General features: G+C 35.7%; 1 protein-coding gene across 1 annotated transcript; it reads right to left on the bottom strand.

Moving 5' to 3' along the window:
• Positions 1-639: 639 nt before the first annotated feature.
• LOC140851556 (protein NBR1 homolog) lies at positions 640-15,258 on the bottom strand. The gene is made up of 7 exons (XM_073243286.1): positions 14,992-15,258; positions 2,567-3,825; positions 2,351-2,471; positions 2,030-2,278; positions 1,743-1,892; positions 1,052-1,654; positions 640-951 (listed from the first exon to the last, which is right to left on the bottom strand). The coding sequence occupies exons 1-7, from the start codon at positions 15,025-15,027 to the stop codon at positions 850-852; spliced, it is 2,520 nt and encodes an 839-aa protein (XP_073099387.1). The 5' UTR covers positions 15,028-15,258; the 3' UTR covers positions 640-849.
• Positions 15,259-18,529: the final 3,271 nt, after the last annotated feature.

The raw sequence follows: 18,529 nt of genomic DNA, 5'->3' as shown, positions 1-18,529 counted from the left end.
ATAATCGAAGGCTTCAGAATGCTCGAGCAGCTGCAGCTCAACGTGCAGCCAATCTGGGTGCGGGTTGAGCTGCAATTCTTATGCCTCAGCTACAACCGAGTGCAACGTGACAAGCAGAAGTAACTATATTAGTCGACTCCAAAGCAATGAGATGGGCAACATTGCAAATCAACCATCTGCAGGTGGTGTTTGAGCTGCAACCATCCAAACAGCCCCCTACAGCAGTCAACTAGTACAAAATGGTTATGCTAATCGTATAAAACAACACACTACTCTTAAAATGCAACAAGGCAAGTTATAGAATTGTTCTTCAATCGATTTTTGAACTGAAAGCTATGCAACAACCGTGCCAAACCTGCACCCATGTGTAGGTGATACAAATGCATCCATAAATATCATCTTCACCATGAAGCACTGGCCTTCTGCTAATATGCAGAGGCCACCTGAATCTAATGTTTGTCGCACATTGAAAGAGGCGTGCATCATGGCTTCCCACCTTTTAATGTATGCATCAAGAATATGAAGAAAATAAAACGGCCTTCTAAATAAACCTTTCTCTAGCCCTACATAATTTTGTGTCGATCACATCAGACAATAACATATTGAGATCATAATCTTTTCATGAAAAAGTAGCAAATATCAGCAAAGCTAATGATCAACTCATAAATTAAGAGCAGCTGGCCTGCTAGATAAATAGTAGATATTAATGTTTCATCGATGACATTAAGCATGCCCAACACACGCCTTCAATTCAGCAGCCCATACAAGACAAATAGTAGATAGGACAACTAAACCATGTCCCTCTTTACCGTGTATGCCCATATATATACAAATTTTAATATATGCAAGCTACTCGCCCTTCTCCCCAGCAATGAGATCTGACATAACTCGCTTGATGCTGCCACCATTCTTTATCAGCAGCTTCTTGTTAGTCTCGTTGTCAGAGAAACCCTGCAACAGCATCAACCCATCAGCTTCCTTGACCATACCAGAGAACAGCAACAGAGGTCATGGTGCAAAAAAAAATACATATACAATAGCCATCACTCACCAATTCCTGCAGATCGGCAAGAAGAGGATCCCATTCAGCAGAGCCACAGAGATCATCAACAAATTGCTCCAGGTTGTATTCTTTCAGCCTTAGGACCTCCTTGTTCAAGTCAATCTGTTTAACGTCCAAGAGATCATCGAGAGATTGCTCCAGGTTGTAGTCATTCAGCCTTAGAACCTCCTTGTTCAAGTCTATCTGTTTAAAGCCCATCTCTTCCAGCTTCTTCAGTAGCGTTTGCTCTACTAGGTTGTCGTCATGGATTGTCTCAGAAGGTGGCACAACAGCAACCGGAGAAGCATCAGATAAACATGCTGGGAACTTGATAAGAGGATACGATATGGAGGAACTCACAGCAGGCACAGGCTCTGCAATTGCATCACTGGCAGCAGGCTCTGCAGTTTTACTTGGGATATCAGTAACCAACGGTTTAACCAACTCACTAGTATTGGTTGGCAAAATGGTTTCAGAACCAACACCATCCAAGGGCTGAGCATTCACATCAATGATTCCTAACTCATTTTGTCCACTACTTTCAGGAGGCAGGTTCAAGTTGAGATCAGTTGGGAAGTTGCTGCTCGAAGAAATTAACCGAGACATATCCACCTACACAACCAACACACAAATTGATGATAGTTATCCATAATCAATAACGCTAAGTAAAACAAGAATAACACTGTCACATAAGAAATACCTGGATAAGAACCCAAACTCGTTGCCCAAACATCTGTCCAGAAGGTGATGCCAATCTCCAGTATGAAACATACCGACCAGGCCTTGATGGTGCCCTGAAGTCAACAGCTATGTCAATCTCTGTGTCCAAAGGGAAGCCATTTACTGGAATCTGCATAAGTTAGGAAGACTATATAAATTCAGGTCCAGTTGACTAGCAGTAAGTTAATCTCAAGACTTAGTGCTAGCAGGTGATAGGTTTAAAAAAAAAAACTAAAAGGAAGCACAAAAGCATCTTTATTTATCCACCTCCAACTGAACCGAGCAGCGATTTGCAAATTGATCTCCACCAACCCACACAAGATTTGTACCATAGGGCCATCGGGTAGTACCATTATTGCACATCCGCCAAATCTTCGTAAATGGTGTAGAAGGTGGCATCGGAGTTCCATCCAGGACAGTTACATCCTGAACAAAGTGGCTTTCCAGTTTTGCCCTTGATGGTCTCATCCAGCAACCATGAACAGCATGTGATGAAGGAAGCAGATATCTAGAATGCTGGAATTATAAAGAGGACAGAGTTAAGATCTTTCAAATGCAGTGAACTTGAACAGCATGTTAACATCATACGGTATTGTAGAAGTCGTTGTACGGTCTCTGACAAATGGGAGAAGGTCTGTCTATTCTGGTATAATCAGCTTCATTACCCATCTCTGAGAAACAAATACCACATAGATCATAGTCCTCTTTCCTGCAATGTGAAAAACCAAGTTATAACAGGCCACGCATGGCAATCCTGAGAAGCATAAGTTTATTACAAACAATTGGAAATATGGAACATCTTACCCATTGGACTTGAACCGTGGACCCATTATGGGATGCATTCCACAGCCATCACATTGGACACCCCTATGGAAAGTTCGATGCATAGTTTCATGGTATCCATCACCCCTCCTGTATGGATGGCCAGTAGGGAAGAAACCACTTGGCAGAGGCACATCAGTTGTAGGTGCACTGATATGCTTGTTGGTAGGGACATCAACTGGAGAACTGAATCCATGATTTGATGCTGTAGAGCCCATGCCAACAGGAAGCTGTTTGCTGTTATCGCTGCTCATGATTTCAGTAATTCCGTAATACGGTGCAAGAAATGGGTTCTGCAGCTCATAATTCCATGAATTGTGCTCTGCAGTGTGATCAACGGGAGGCATAGAGAAAGGGACAGCAGATATAATGGATTTTCCTTTACGATGAGCATCACTGGTTTCTTTATCATGGTTTATATCATCATTAGTTGCCGAGATGGGGGCCTGGGTCTCAGTCAAAATGGGGGTCAGTAAATCATCAACTGAAGGATATACCAGTGTGTGTGCATTCCTAGGAATATCTGTATTAAGATCAACAGGAATTTTGACCCTTCCACCTGAGTTCACATAATCACTTTCACGATGCTTTTGCATGACTTCTGAAACTGGATCAGGTATTACAGTTGATAGTGAAGCCGAATCATTTAAAAATTTTGGTCCATCACCAATATTAACATCCATTGTTTGAGCTGATGCACCAATGGATGTGTCTGATGAGTCACCAAGAGGACTGCTAGAAGGCTGCTTAGCGTCGGATAATCCCATTTTGGAGAAATACTCCATAAACTCAGCAAATGCAGGTGCAGATGACACAGCTTTTAAGAAGAAATCCTGAGAGACCTTTGAAAGTGCACCACGGAATGGCTCAGGAAGAGATTTCAGTGCTTCATCAAGAGCAAAATTAATCTGAGTTTGTTGATTTTTGATTTGTGGTGACATTTCGGGAGTGGGTTTTGCTGTCTGAGATTCTAGATCAGAATGTCTACCAGTACCAGACTTCAGCTGAACATTAATCCGTAGAGGGTTCAAATGCTGACTAACAACAGCATCATGCAAGTCGTCATCATCACCCAGTGTTACAATGTCACCATCTTCATCAGTATAGGTAAGAATTAGCTCAGCATCTGAGTTGAGATTGAAAGAATTGACAATCTTTGATCTGAGTTTGCTCATGTCATAATCCATACCAAATCCATGGACAAAAGCACCAAATCGCTTAAGAGTATCACCATATTTGACCTGGAAAGAAAAAATGACTAATTTAATAAAAAGAGAAGAAATCAAAATAATGGTATCTTAAAAGTAAGAACGGCAAAGAAGCCATTAGATCGAAGAAGTGTTAAAAACAACTGCTGAAACATGCAATGAAATGGACATAACATGCTATGCTTCCATGGTCGAGGGTTCAGATATGTATTTATGAGGGGATAATTCGTTCACTGTCTGGGTATCAGATCCCATACCGGTACTATCCTATTATAGCATTAGTACACGGTTTGATATTATACACCTCAGCGTACCAAATATGGATACGGTATCCTCACTCCAGTATGGTACCAACTGGTATGGCAAACATATAAATCGCCCCTTACGATCCAAATTCATGGAGGACACACAAATATATTAATGTAACACTAGTTGCAATACTAAGCTTCGGTGTTAGCTTGGCTAGAGGCATATTCAATATTTACAATTTTTTTTCTTTTTTTTGTGAGAGCGGGTGGTAGGGTTTGTGGAATGTATGAAAGAGACAAGAAAATTAAAATACACACCAATCAAAGGGCAAACATCAGCAGACTTTCCTAAGAGTTGTTATAAGTTGGAGGAATGATTTGAATTAGCTGATGTGCTGCTAGAAAACTGATGTTGGGTCTTCGTACATTTTAACAGAACTGTAGAAGGAGTTGTCGCAGTATAGATGATGAAGAACCTATGACCATACAAAAGCATCAGGAGTAAATAAGATTCGACGCCAAAAGCCTAGATATGAAATTGATGCAAGAGAGCCTCATAAGATTCCCCTTAAGAACTTTTGCCTGTATCACCTAGACCCTTAAGTTTAGTCTCAAGTACCCCAATCTAACACTTAACATGGACAATCATATGCCACTTGGCAATAGCATCATAAGAACATATCCTTCTATATTGAAAAAAATCTAGCAGTTACCTAAACCTACAACTGAGACATGAACCTGAATCCATGTAACAAAGACACTTAGTATACTGTAATACCATGATATGTAGGAAATCATTTACCTTTGATACAGGTAGTGCTTTAACTCAACCTTTGTTTTGTACATGGCCAGTCCCAAGCTTGGATAAAGGAAAAGAATTGTGGTAATGGAGGGTTGCGATAGGTTGATGACCAGCGTAAACTGTAGTGGAAAGTTAGCAAGGTTTTGCTAAGGTGTTCCCCAAAAACAATGGGCCAACATTGATTCAGCAGATGTGGCAAGAAGTAGGCAATGGTCCTCACACATCAAAGGATGGATGTGGATAAAAATGTTAGTCCAGAAAGGTAGGATAAATTTAGTAACTTGGAACATAGAATCACTAATAGGAAAATTGATGGAACTAATAGATACAATGAACAGTAGGAAAATTAATATAACTTGTCTCAAAGAAACCATGTGGAAATGAGTTAAAATAAAGAAAGTTAGTAAGGTGGGTTATAAACTTTTGTATGATAAAAGATAGAAATAAAAGAGGAGTAGGAATCATTACATATAAGAGTTTAGAAGATAAGGTCGTAGCTATTAAAGAGTAAAAGAAAGAATAATCTTGATAAAATTAGCATTAGGAAAGGAGTATATTAATATATAATCTTGATAAAATTAGCATTAGGAAAGGAGTATATTAATATTACTAGTACATATGCTCGTAAAGTAGGATTGAATGATGCTACAAACATTGATGGACTAATTAAGATATTCCAAGCGGAAAAAGGATATTTATCGGAAGAAATCTGAATAGGCACCTGACAAATATAATGTAGATTTTGAATGCATGCATGGAGGTTACAGTTTCAGGGACAGAAACAAGAAGAAAAAAAATTACCATTTTGGAGTTGCAATAGTATATAACCTATTATTAGCTAAGACTCTCTTTAAAAAGGATGCTTGCTTGATAACTTTTAAAAGTGAACATACTAATAGTCAAATATATATCTTCCTCACTAGAGTGATTTATCAAGTTCTATGTAAAAGCTGTAAAGTTATACCAGGTGAGAATTTGACCAACCAAAATAGATTGGTGGTTTTAGATGTGTATTAGAAAATGGAAGAGAAGAACTAAAGAAAATAGGAATGTATAAGGAGAAATAAAATACTTTTAAGGATGGAATCTACAAGGAAGGAAAATAGTGTCTAAACAAGAAAATCAATATCGTGTAGGATGAAGTGGCAAACAGTATTAAGAAAGTGACTATAGATATTAGGCGAATCAAAGGAAAAAAGGCTATTTAGTAAGGAAACTTGATAGAAGAATAAGCAAGTCCAATTAATGACAAATACTAAAAGAAAGTTCTATAGAAAACTACCTAAATGTATGATAGAGAATAAGATAAAAGCTATAAAATAGCTAAACCAGGAATTAAGAAAGTAGTACAAGATGCTAGATTTAAAGCACCCAATGAGTTATATCGTAAGTCAGAAACTTAGGATGGGGAGAAAGATATCTACAAAATGCGAGACTAAGAGAAAGAAACACTACAGATTTAACCCAGGTTAAATGAATCAAAGATAAAAATCAAAAAATTTTGATTAAAAGGGAAGAGTTCAAAGAAAGATGGAGGAGTTATTTTGATAAGCTATTCAATGAAAATCATGTAAGTGATTTAGGTTGCATTACTAGGTCCATCGAGGGCAAAAACGTCAAGTATACACAGAATTAGAGTACCTCAGGTAAACAAGGCTATGAAAATATAAAAATAGAAAAACATGTTGAACACGATATAATCCCCATTAAGTGTTTAGGTAACATAGGTGTAACTTGGTTGACTAATTTGTTTAAAAAGATTTCAAAGACCAAATGTTTGATGAATGGAAAAGCACTATAGTACCTATCTATAAGAATAAGGGTGATTATTCAAAATTGCTCTAACTATCATGGCATGGAACTCATGAACCATAATATGAAACTTTGAAAGAGCATGACTAAGCACAGATTGAGGTGTGACACCAAAATATCGGAGAGCCAATTTGATTTTATACCATGAAAATTGACTATAGACGCTATTTTTCTCCATCGGAGGTTAATAGACATCTATAAAGAAAAGAGACAAGATTTTCATATGACTTCTATTGATTTAAAGAAATCATATGATAGAGTCCCTAGAGAAGTCTTATAATGAGTGTTAGGAAAAAATTTGTTGGTTATATTAATGTGATTAAGGACATGTATAATGGAGCAATTACCAGTATGAAAACTACTGGTGGTTATACAAGTGAATTTCTGATTACAATAGATTTACAACAAGAATCTACTCTAAGTCCTTATGTTTTCATGCTAGTTACAAAGAAGCTTACTTGGTGCATGCTATTTGCAGATGATATACTCCTAAACTAAAGTTGAAATTATGGAAGAATGCATTAGAATGTAAAGTTAAGTAGGACCAAGACTAGGGATGGCAATTGGGTCGGATTGAATCGGATACAAGACGAGTCGATGCGGATTGGATCAAAAAACTTATCAACATGAACTCGACATGTTTATTAAATAGATCAAAACTCAAACCTGAACCCAACCTATTTATTAAACAGGAAACTCAAGTCAACTCGCTTAACCCGTTTATTAAATGGGTCAAGCTAGGTTAAATGGGTTAAACAGGTTAAATAGATTTTTAACTGGTTAACAGATTAAACAAATTAAATAGATTGGGTTAAATGGGTCAGAAATAAATTAAGCAGATTTTAAATGGGTTAAACATGTCTTAAACAGATTAAATAGATTAAACAGATCATCTTACTCAACCCGATCTGAATATTAAATAAGTTAAACGAGTCCAATATTTAAAATCCAAATCCTACCCAGATATTAAATGTGTTAAACAGGTCAACCTGTTTATGACCCAAACCCGTTTAGCCTAAACCCAAACCTATTTATGACGAATCGAATACGAGTCGGGTTGGTAGGTCGGGTATATTTGGCTGGCCTTGACCAAGACGTAATATGTAGAATCTAAGATTAAAAAAATAAAAAACAAAGATTAAGATGGAGTAAAAATTGAAAATCATGAAGTTTCTAAGGGCAAACATTTTGGATATTTAGGATCAATTATTCATAAAGAATGGGAGACTGAAGAGGATGTTACACCACACACACATATATATATATACACACGCACGCGCGCACACACACGCACAGATATATATATATATATTGTACATAATTAAAGTAAGGTGATTAAAATGGAGAAGTGCAACTAATCATAGAATATCTGCCAAGTTGAAGAAAAATTTTACAAGATAGCCTACACGACTAGTTATGCTTTATGCCATAGAATGTTCAATAATTACAAAATAATATGCGCACAAGATGAGCATGACTGAAATGAGAATATTGAGATGGATATATGGTAATTGTTGACCCTATGATTGATTTTGATGATTTTTAAACTTTGAGTAATTATGATTCTAATCATATATTTTAAGATTGGATGTAGGATTTTTCAAGTGTCCAAAATAAAGAATTTATCTTAAGGACAAATCCTCTCAGGATGCCAAGCCAAGGCACTTAAAAGAATAAGTTCTCACAAATTTGGATGGCTCATTATGAACATAAATGAAATTGAAAGAAGCAAATATCATTTGGAACCATTGGAGCCAAGAAATTCAAGTTTAAGAGGTTAAATTATGAAGAAAAATGATGTTGGAAGGTTTGGAGCCGACTCCGGGAGATTTTGAGTCGACTCTGACACGTTGAAAAAAAATTGGCATAGGCTTAAGTCGACTCAAAGTCAATCCGAACCGACTCTCTCAGAGAAGATCAAAAACTACATTTTCAGGATCCCTGCTCGAGCCAGCTCGTTTTCCATCTGAGCTAACTTGCCTGCAAATCGAGCTAGCTCACTTTCAATCTGAGCCGACTCATCTATAAATCGAACCGACTTGCCTGTAAATGGAGTCGACTCCATTCACGGGACTACACTAACGATTAATTTTTTTGTACTTTTTCAACGGCTATTCCAGCCCTTCAAACGGTCAAAACTTACTCTCAAGCCTCTTCCAAGCTTACAAAAGATTAGAGAATCAATTGAGAAAATAGCCAAAAAAATTAAAAAGAGAAAATCATCAATTTGAGTAAGGAACATTGAATACTATTGAAAAAAAAAAAAAAAAGATTGGGATTAAGTACACAGATTTGAGAGCTTTCAAATAGTGATTTTCTTCAAAATCATCTACATCCTCTTAAAGATCAATTGAAGAGAAGTTAATCTTCAAAAGAGCAATTTATTAGCTTCTTCTTCGCACTCCAAAGAGTTTTATTTTCAATTTTTATTTTGTGCCAAAAATTATTCCTTATATTTTGTTTTCTTTTCAAATTTTTTTGAGAGAAAAAAATTGAAAGATTACGCTCATCCAAATCCGAAATTGAACTTGTTAGGTTTTGATTGATGAGCCCATAAAACCAACTGGATTGATTGTAAACCCGAAATACAATCGTGTATGGGTTTTGGTTGATGATCCTGAAAAATCAACTATGTTTATTTATGAGTTCGAGTAAAACAAATGCACTGTAATCAAGAGGATTATAATGAAAATCCCAAGAAGTTCTTGGAAAGTGGACATAGATGCAAGATTGCACCGAACCACTATAAATTATTGTGTTTGTCCTATGCCTTTTGCTTTCTTACTTTGCATATCTTGTATCATTTTAATTCTTGCATAGTTTTACTTATTCCGCTGTGATACATTGTTTACTTTTCACAAATACTCAAATAAGTTTAATTTGAAGCACATACTTAGATTGTTAATTTGATTAAAATTTTTAAAGAACATAATTCACCACCCCTCTTGGATTGCTACCTTTCTGTACAACAATTGATATCAGAGCGGATACTCTGTTATTTGTTGTTAACCTAGCAGTCTAGAGCGAAAGATCATGACAACCTCGATTAATTCCTCATTTGTCGAAGGCCAATCTACATCGAAATCACCACTCTTCAACGGCACAAATGATACTTTTTGGAAAGCTAAAATGAAAATTTTCATACAAGCTTTAGATTATGACATGTGGAGAGTCATATCTAAAGGACCACACACATCCACAATTAAAATTAATAGAGTGTCTCATCCCAAGCCGAAAAAGGATAGAGATGAATATGATAAAAAGATGGCTCAATTGAATGCTAAAGCAATTAATATTTTATATTATTCTTTGGATATACAAGAATTCAATAGAATATCAACTTATACATCAGCTAAAGAAATTTGGTATAAAATGAAAATTACTCATAAGGAAACAAGCCAAATTAAGGAGTCCAAAATTAATTTGCTTCTTTACAAGTATGAAATGTTTAAGATGAAACATCATGAGTCAATTTTTGATATATTTACCAGATTTATTGACATAATTAATGCTTTAAATGGTCTTGACAAAACTTATACTAATCATGAACTTGTTTGCAAGATTTTAAGATGTTTGCTAAAGGAATGGGAAGCAAAAATGACAGCCATATAAGAAACGAAAGATCTTACTAAGCTGTCAATGGAGGAGATTATTGATTCACTCATGACTCATAAGTTGAACATAGCATAAAAGATGGAGGAAGAAGAGATAAAGAAGAAGAGGACCATCATCTTCAAATTAACAACAAATATAGAAGAAAGGGATGAGCCAGAGGAAAATGATGAAGAAAAAAAATAAAGAAGAAATGTCACTTGCTAGAAGTGCAACAAGAGGGGACACTACAAGCCAAATTGCCCTTTACTTAAGAAGAACCTCAAAAAGAGCAAAAAAAGTACAATGTTAGGCATTTGGAGAGATAATGACATCTCTAGTTCAGATAAGGAAAAGGACGCAGCAAATTTGTCTCATGACCATTGATGATGAGGCATATCATGAAAACTCTTCTGAATTTACATGTGAAGAGTTATTTGAAGCCTATAATAATTTAATGAATGAATATAAAAAGATAGGGCTAAAAAATAAAGAACACAAAAAGTCTAATATATTTTTGGCTGAAGAAAAGAATAAAATATTGATAGCAAAGGAAGAACTTTTCAAGAAAAAAAAAGCATTAGTTGAAGAAAAAAAATTCTTTTGAAATATGAAAAACCTCTTATGCAAGAAAATGATAATCTTAAAAAAAGGATTAAAACATTGAAGTCTATGCTTGAAAAATTTACAAATGGTTCACAAAAGCTACAATTAATTTTAAATAATCAAAAGGCTGTTTTCGATAAAGCGGAAATCGGTTATAACTCAATAAGAAAACAAAAATTTGTTTAAAGTATATTTTCAAGAGCTTCATCTAAAAATCATTTTATAGCTTGTTTCAAGTGCAATAACGTAGACTATCAAATTTCTAAATGTAATATTAAAAGAGTTGGCCATACTTTGATCAAATAAATTTAGATTCCAAAAGAAACCATGTGCTCTAACTCAATTGGACCCAAGATGGCTTAGATACCAAAAATTAAGAAGTGATTTTGCAGATATACCAAGCATCCAAAGGCATGAAAAGAGTTAATTCTTGAAAATGGATGTTTTGGACTTGAAATGGATGGATGATGATACTTGATAAAAGCTAAACTTATTTTGACATCACACCATCAATATTTGCTAAAATTATTATGCTGAATCGATTGATTTTGGTGATCCATTGACATTTATACATGTATGCTTATTGTGATTCCTTACTTTGAATATTTTTCATATATTGCTACTTATTAACATAATTGATTATCTTTAAATATGTTGAACATGTTTATTTTAAAATTACTTTAGGGCAAATGAGGAAAATCAAAAAATTATACCCCTAACCTAAAACAAACAACGATGGAATTCAAAGCTATGAATTAGCATAGCACGTAACTAAATTATTTTTATATTATTTTAATTTTTTTGACTAAATTTTTATTATTTTAGTTAAATTTTGTAAATAAGTCAAATAGTTATATGGGTCATTAGACGGATCGTGTACTCGTTTGACCCGCCAATACGATTATTAATCGTGTTAGACGGATCGTGTCGTATTAATTTGTGTATATTCTTGTCATATTCGTGTTCCACAGATCGACCTATTTAATTAAATAAGTTGTGTTCGGATTGAGCTAACCTGTGTTATACCTTCAAGTCGACACGATCCGTTTATGACCCATGAACATGAATTGCCAGCCTTATATAGAACCCACCATGAGAAAAAGGCTTTTATGATTTAAGCCATGTGTAGACAGTTTTAGCTTATGGACAAGCATATATAAAGTGAACCTATAAAACTAGTAGTATGAAATTGGCCCCCTATAGTTAGTCCAAAAGGTCAGGGAAGCTTGTACATTAATTCCATTAGCTAGCCAGCATACTCTGAAAATACAGAAGTGACATGAAAACACTTAAAATAAAGTATCTAAATGTGAGGACCCATGCGGGCATATATTTAGTCCCACGTCGGTTATTCGCTGGGAACATATTGGATACTTATATAGAACTATGAAATCCAAATAATATCTTCCGGCTAACTTTTTTGGATGAAATCCTAGATTGTTACAAATGATATTAGCATAGTTGTCAAATCTGGATTCGACTCGTGAATCGCTCGTCTTAACTCGAATCGTGACTCGTATCATGACCCGCATCGTAAGATTCAATAATAAATTCAATTTTTTTTAAAACAATAGTTATTAGCATAAAAACAAAATTTATATTATACAAATGATGAAGAAATAATAACACTATTTTGTGTAATGAATTTAATGATCACGTCGTCTAAATGAAAAGATGCTTGCCTCCATAGCAATTCCATTATAAAGTATGTAACTTGTAAGTCAATCCTTGTTAAAAAGTAGGAACTATTAAAAAAAATTATTAAAAAAATAATTTTATTGACTATATATATATATATATTTGGTTAAGTGGTTATGCCACGGGCTGCAGTGGACCATAGGTCAGCCCACACGCACAGCAACGAAGCCTTCATAGGTGGCTTCGTGGGAAGATTCGAGAAAAAGCTTCATTGGTTCGTGTGATAAAAAAAAAAAAAGAGGAAAAGGCTTCATGGCTTCGGAGAAGAGAAATAGAATGGGGAAGAGAAACAGTGACATCTCCGATAGGATTGAAAAAAAAAAAGGCTTCGTAGGTGGCTTTGGAGAAGAAAAAAGAGGAAGAGAAACGGAGAGATCGGAGAAGATCAGAAAAGAAACAGAAGCCTTCATAGGTGGCTTCGTGGGAAGATTCGAGAAAAAGCTTCATTGGTTCGTGTGATAAAAAAAAAAAAGAGGAAAAGGCTTCATGGCTTCAAAGAAGAGAAATAGAATGGGGAAGAGAAACAGTGACATCTCCGATAGGATTGAAAAAAAAAAGGCTTCGTAGGTGGCTTTGGAGAAGAAAAACAGAGGAAGAGAAACGGAGAGATCGGAGAAGATCAGAAAAGAAACAGAAGCCTTCATAGGTGGCTTCGTGGGAAGATTCGAGAAAAAGCTTCATTGGTTCGTGTGATAAAAAAAAAAAGAGGAAAAGGCTTTATGGCTTCGGAGAAGAGAAATAGAATGGGGAAGAGAAATAGTGACATCTCCGATAGGATTGAAAAAAAAAAAAGGCTTCGTAGGTGGCTTTGGAGAAGAAAAACAGAGGAAGAGAAACGGAGAGATCGGAGAAGATCAGAAAAGAAACAGAGCGATGAAAATAAAAAAGCTTCGGGGTACCTACTGGACCAACGACGAACTCACGGAGATGCTTTGAAGGCTTTGAGGCTTCCTCTTCCTCTTCTCGCCGTCATCTTCGAAGGCCCGAAGCAGTTAGAGAAGACGGAGAAACAGTCGCGAATAGAAGTTCAAAGGTTTGGGATTGACATTTTTTTTGCCGAAATCCAATTCTTTAGCTTCCAAAAACAACGAACAATTGATTTGGGACTTACCTTTTCCGACTCGACGGAATCCGACGATCCTGCAAGTCGCATGATTCCGTCGATGAGTCCACGATTCAGGTATGATTCTTCCTCTTTTATGATTCTTCCTTTCGATTCGACTCAGCGAGACTTCGAAACATTTCGAATCTTACGAGTCGAATCGTGACTTATATGATTCTAAAAACAGAGGTTATCAGAGCTGACCCAATCCGTAACTATGTGGACTAGGGAATACTATAGCACGGATTCATTGGAATAACCATGGGCCAATCGTGGTGTTTGTAAATGAAAGTATGGATTCGAATCGTTAGTCTAGTGACGACGTCAGAGCTTAAACGGGGAGAGTATGTGAAGATCCGTGTGGACGTGTATTTAATCCCACATCGGTTATTTACTAGAAAGATCTTGAATACTTATATAGGACCATGGAACCCAAATAATACCTTCCGGCTAGCCATTTTGGATGAGATCCTAGGTTGTTACACTAAACATGATCTAAAGTTATAAGAATTGAAAATATGACCAACATTAATGGATAAAAATAGCTCATGACATAGGACTCCAGTACTCGCTCATAAACATGCATCCATTCGTGTAATTAACTGTGCATTCTTAAACATAGCGAATGGGAAGACAACCAACATTGAAGAAACAAAATCAATCAGCACTTGTTGAAAAGATATGGACAGTATCTTCACATGAGAACACGAGACCGTATAGTCCCAATACAAACAAGCCCATATGCTTCAACAAACCCTCCAGTATTGATACAGATACTTAACAGCCAATCTCCACATGAACAAAAAGAATCAACTAGAAAATATTATTAGCCTCTGACACGGAAGGCCATATGATAAAACAACCCGATTAATTATGACCAGATAAAACTAAAGCTCATAGATCAACTTCTCCATCGAGCCTGCATCTGTTTAAAAAACGGCATATCAACAACTATATGGCAAAATTACAGCACCAGGACAAAGAGTTTAATGTAACAACATAGAAACTCTGGCTCACCGGAAATAAAACTAAAAAAAAAAAAAAAAAAGAAGCATCGAAAATCAAAACAGATCATTTCTTTTGGTGCATAGAACTTGATTATTAAAGCTATACCACAGTCAAGATTCCAGTGCAACTTTTAACAAACAATGATTCATGACAAAGAACTAGATATCATATATATGAAAATATGCTAATCACAATACAGCGACGACGAATCCAATAAAACCAACCAAATAAAAACCAAAAAGCAACTAAAAACATTTGTATCCATGTAAATTAGATGGAAAAATTAACAGCTCATCCATCAATCGAAGAATGGAAAGAGAGAGAAAAAAGACCTTGATCACCAAATCCCACTCGAGAGGACGCTCCATCGCTGGTGAATCAACACAGGAGAAGGGAAAGATCGAGCGAGCCAGCGTATCCGTGAGCCGCAGGATCGAACCGCGACGAAAAAACCCTAATCCTAGAGAAGATGGAGGAATAGTGGAGATAGAGGAAGCGTTTGAGATCGAGAGATCGAGGAGGAGGAGGAATCCAAGAGGGCGCGTATCCACCAGCCGCTGGAAAGGAAAGGTGGCCGAGTGAGTCCTCAGCGGCTTCCCGGCTTTTAGTACCGATTGCCTTCGGCGGCAAGGAAACACGATTCCACACGTTTGGATTTTTTTGTCAAACGATTCCACACGTTTGGTTCTTTTGTCAACGATTCCTCACGTTGGTTAGGGACTAATTTCTAATTTATAATGAGAAACTGGATTAACCTCCAAGCATTAGTTAAACAACTAATATAATTTGATTACCTAAGTTTGGACTCGGGATAAGATGGAATTTCTGCTTAATTTTCTAAGTCAAGTTAGGTTACTGGATAGTTGTTTAGTTTTGCATTTTGGATAATTGGAAAATCTGAGATTCAAGTCAATAACATACCTTGGGAGACATTGGGTTGCAACCCGATGCAGCTAATTTCACCAATTCTTATACTTAAGATATCTTTATGGAATAATTAAAAAATATTTTACTTCTCATTGCAGGCTTTTCTCATTCCACACTATCCCCTATCCCATTTGGCCCTCCTTCAGCCATCTAATAATGAGTAAACCCTACCCCAACTTCTGTCCACTTTATCACCTTGAGTAACCACTCTAATGAAGGAAACATCCGGTCCGCATCGCATGGTCAGAAAGAAAAATTGAATAGATTATAATTAAAAATTTTTCATAATTTTGTTGAAATATATCTTGATGCGCAACAGAAAGATGATCAAGATTGTAGGAGTTCCTGAAACAAGTTGCTTCACAAGATCTGGATGCACAGATCCTCTATTTTGCATGCATGCCAAGCAACGTAGGAGAGAGAGATGAAGAACTTGAGGATTTTTTGAAAAAGAAAAGAAGGGGAGAGCTCTAAAATCTGATCTCAATGCCTTGGAAGGACTCCACACGCCACAACAAGAAGGGAGATAACGCCCAAGAGAGAGGATACACCAAGGGGATGCACATGCCCAAGAGAGGGAGCCTTTCATGGCTTGATTGATTGATTGCTTACTCTCTTCCTTCTCCACACCTCTTCTTAAATAGATAAAAAGTCCTAAACCAAATCAAGTTTCTTCATGGAATGGGACTCTCCAAGTTTGAATCAAATCCAAAATTCCTTTTCCATGAGGAATCCAAAAGAAGAAAAGAGAGACACCAGCTTGCGCCTCTCTCTCCCTTTGCCTCACACCCAAGGGGAGGGGCAAAATTTCCAGCACCCCTCCTCCATCTTAGTCGACCTCAAAGAGAGAGAAACTCAGGGTTTTAAGGCATAGTGTTTCAAATCCAATTTGGTTCAAATTTGGATTCAATTCAAATCTAATTTAAATCTAATTCGAATTAAATTCGAAAAGACTGTTGATTCTAATCTAATTAAGATTCTGGATCAAATTCGAAAAGTCTGTTGATCCTAATCTAATTAAAATTCTGGTCCAAGTCAAACTTGGTTTAATTAACCTAATTAGCCTTAATAAAATCAAGTTCAATTAAATTTAGATCTGATCTAAAGATCTTAGGACTCGAATCCAATCTTTTATATTTTCTTGGATCATAGATTTGATCAAATTCATCTCTGAAATTAAACATGCACCTCATGTGTAGTGCTAGTTAGACATATTCAATGTTTAATTCTGTATGAACTATAACTTGATTCTCAATTAAGTAAATTTATATATTCAATCAAGTCTCATACTTTCCAATTGAACATATAGATATTAGATCAATTCTTTGCTACATTGTTTGACTTCGTGCGTGACTCCATAAGTTCGAACACTAAATCGATAGTATAGAAACTATTTTCTATACTAATTGAAGTGACCATCTAGCAATGATACCTGACGTCCGAAAAAATTGAATAATTATAAAGCAACATTCAAGAATCTAGGCATGATTATTGTATAATTCATCCATTTGACCCTAATGCTCAAGATGATCTAGGATTAAACTGTCAACTCTAGATGAGTCATCCATATTATATTTCAATCTTTCTCAAATCTTGTGATAGATCATAAGAATTATCCTGGTTAAGATTTTACTAGATTAAAATATAGTGATGCATTAACTCCTATAATTCGAAGGGATCAATCCCATATTAACTCACACACTGACTTTACAGGTACTTGAATGTATCCAGTAGCATTCCATCACTGTATTAGAAATATAGATAGTCTGGCACTAAAGCACAGTGAGTTGCTTGCAAATCATCGTGATGATCTCAGATCGGAGAGATACTTATGCCCATATCTTTCGTGAGCTGTCTTTGACAGTAGAGCACTCCACAAGTGAGTTACTGTTCAGTAATAATGTACTCCTATATCTCATCTGTATCCATATCAGTGTCTCCACACTCCTTGGTTAAGAGGACAACCAACCCAAATAGCATATAATGACCTATATTCGATAAACGTTATTGTTCTTATTAATAACGTATCATTTGATCGTGAATAAGTTTAAAAACTATTTGATAAATACTCATTTATCGATTATATTATAGTTCTAAGGACTTCATCATAACACAAGAGTTCAAAGAAAGATGTACATTTATGATGAATTTATCAAAAATAATTTTTATTCATTAATAATTCATATACAAATTGTAAAGAGCACAATCATCTATAAATAGATAATTGACTTTAGAATATATTTTTCAACAACTTTTATTTGAACTAAAGCCAATGAGGACTGTATCTAATATCCATCTTTCACTTGTGTTCATATAACTCTTTGATCCTGATAGGTTTAGTGAAAGGGTCGGTCAGATTTTTTTTCTATCAATCTTCAGTAGCTTGATGTCACTTCGATCGACAATCTCATAAATAAGGTGATAGTGACGTAGAATATGTTTGATTCTCTGATGAGACTTAGATTTTTTAGCTTGAGTGATGGCACCAGTGCTGTCACAATACAGTAGAACTGGACCTTCAACTAAGGAAACCACTCCAAATTCGCAAATAAACTTTCTCAACTAAATAGCTTTCTTTGCAGCATCAGATGCTGTAATGTATTCTGCTTCACATACTGAATCAGCTATTGTATACTGCTTGAAATTATTTTAGTATATCGCTCCACTATATAAAGTAAAAATATAGTCAAACATACTTTTGTTGTCATCATGATCTAACTGAAAATTAAAATCAGTATATCCTACAAGTTTAAAGTCAATATCTCCATAGATTAACCATTGATCCTTAGTATTTCTAAAAAATTTAAGAATTATCTTTACAATTTTTCAATGATTTTCATCTGGATCATACTAATACCTACTCACTATCCCTAGTGAGTAGGCCACATCCGACCTCATACATATCATAGTGTACATGATAGATCCCATTATCGAGGTATATGA

Source organism: Elaeis guineensis, chromosome 9, assembly GCF_000442705.2.
Source record: "Elaeis guineensis isolate ETL-2024a chromosome 9, EG11, whole genome shotgun sequence".
In the NCBI taxonomy this organism is placed as follows: domain Eukaryota; kingdom Viridiplantae; phylum Streptophyta; class Magnoliopsida; order Arecales; family Arecaceae; genus Elaeis; species Elaeis guineensis.
Note: the sequence above shows the minus strand (reverse complement) of the source record. Positions and strands in the feature narration are given on the sequence as shown.

Coding starts and splice junctions, on each gene's coding strand:
- LOC140851556 (XM_073243286.1), bottom strand. CDS start 15,027: ATGGAGCGTCCTCTCGAGTGGGATTTGGTGATCAAG. Junction 3,826..14,991: donor AGTGGGATTTGGTGATCAAG/GTCTTTTTTCTC, acceptor TTTTCTTTCCAG/GTCAAATATGGTGATACTCT. Junction 1,893..2,029: donor GCTGCTCGGTTCAGTTGGAG/GTGGATAAATAA, acceptor TAACTTATGCAG/ATTCCAGTAAATGGCTTCCC.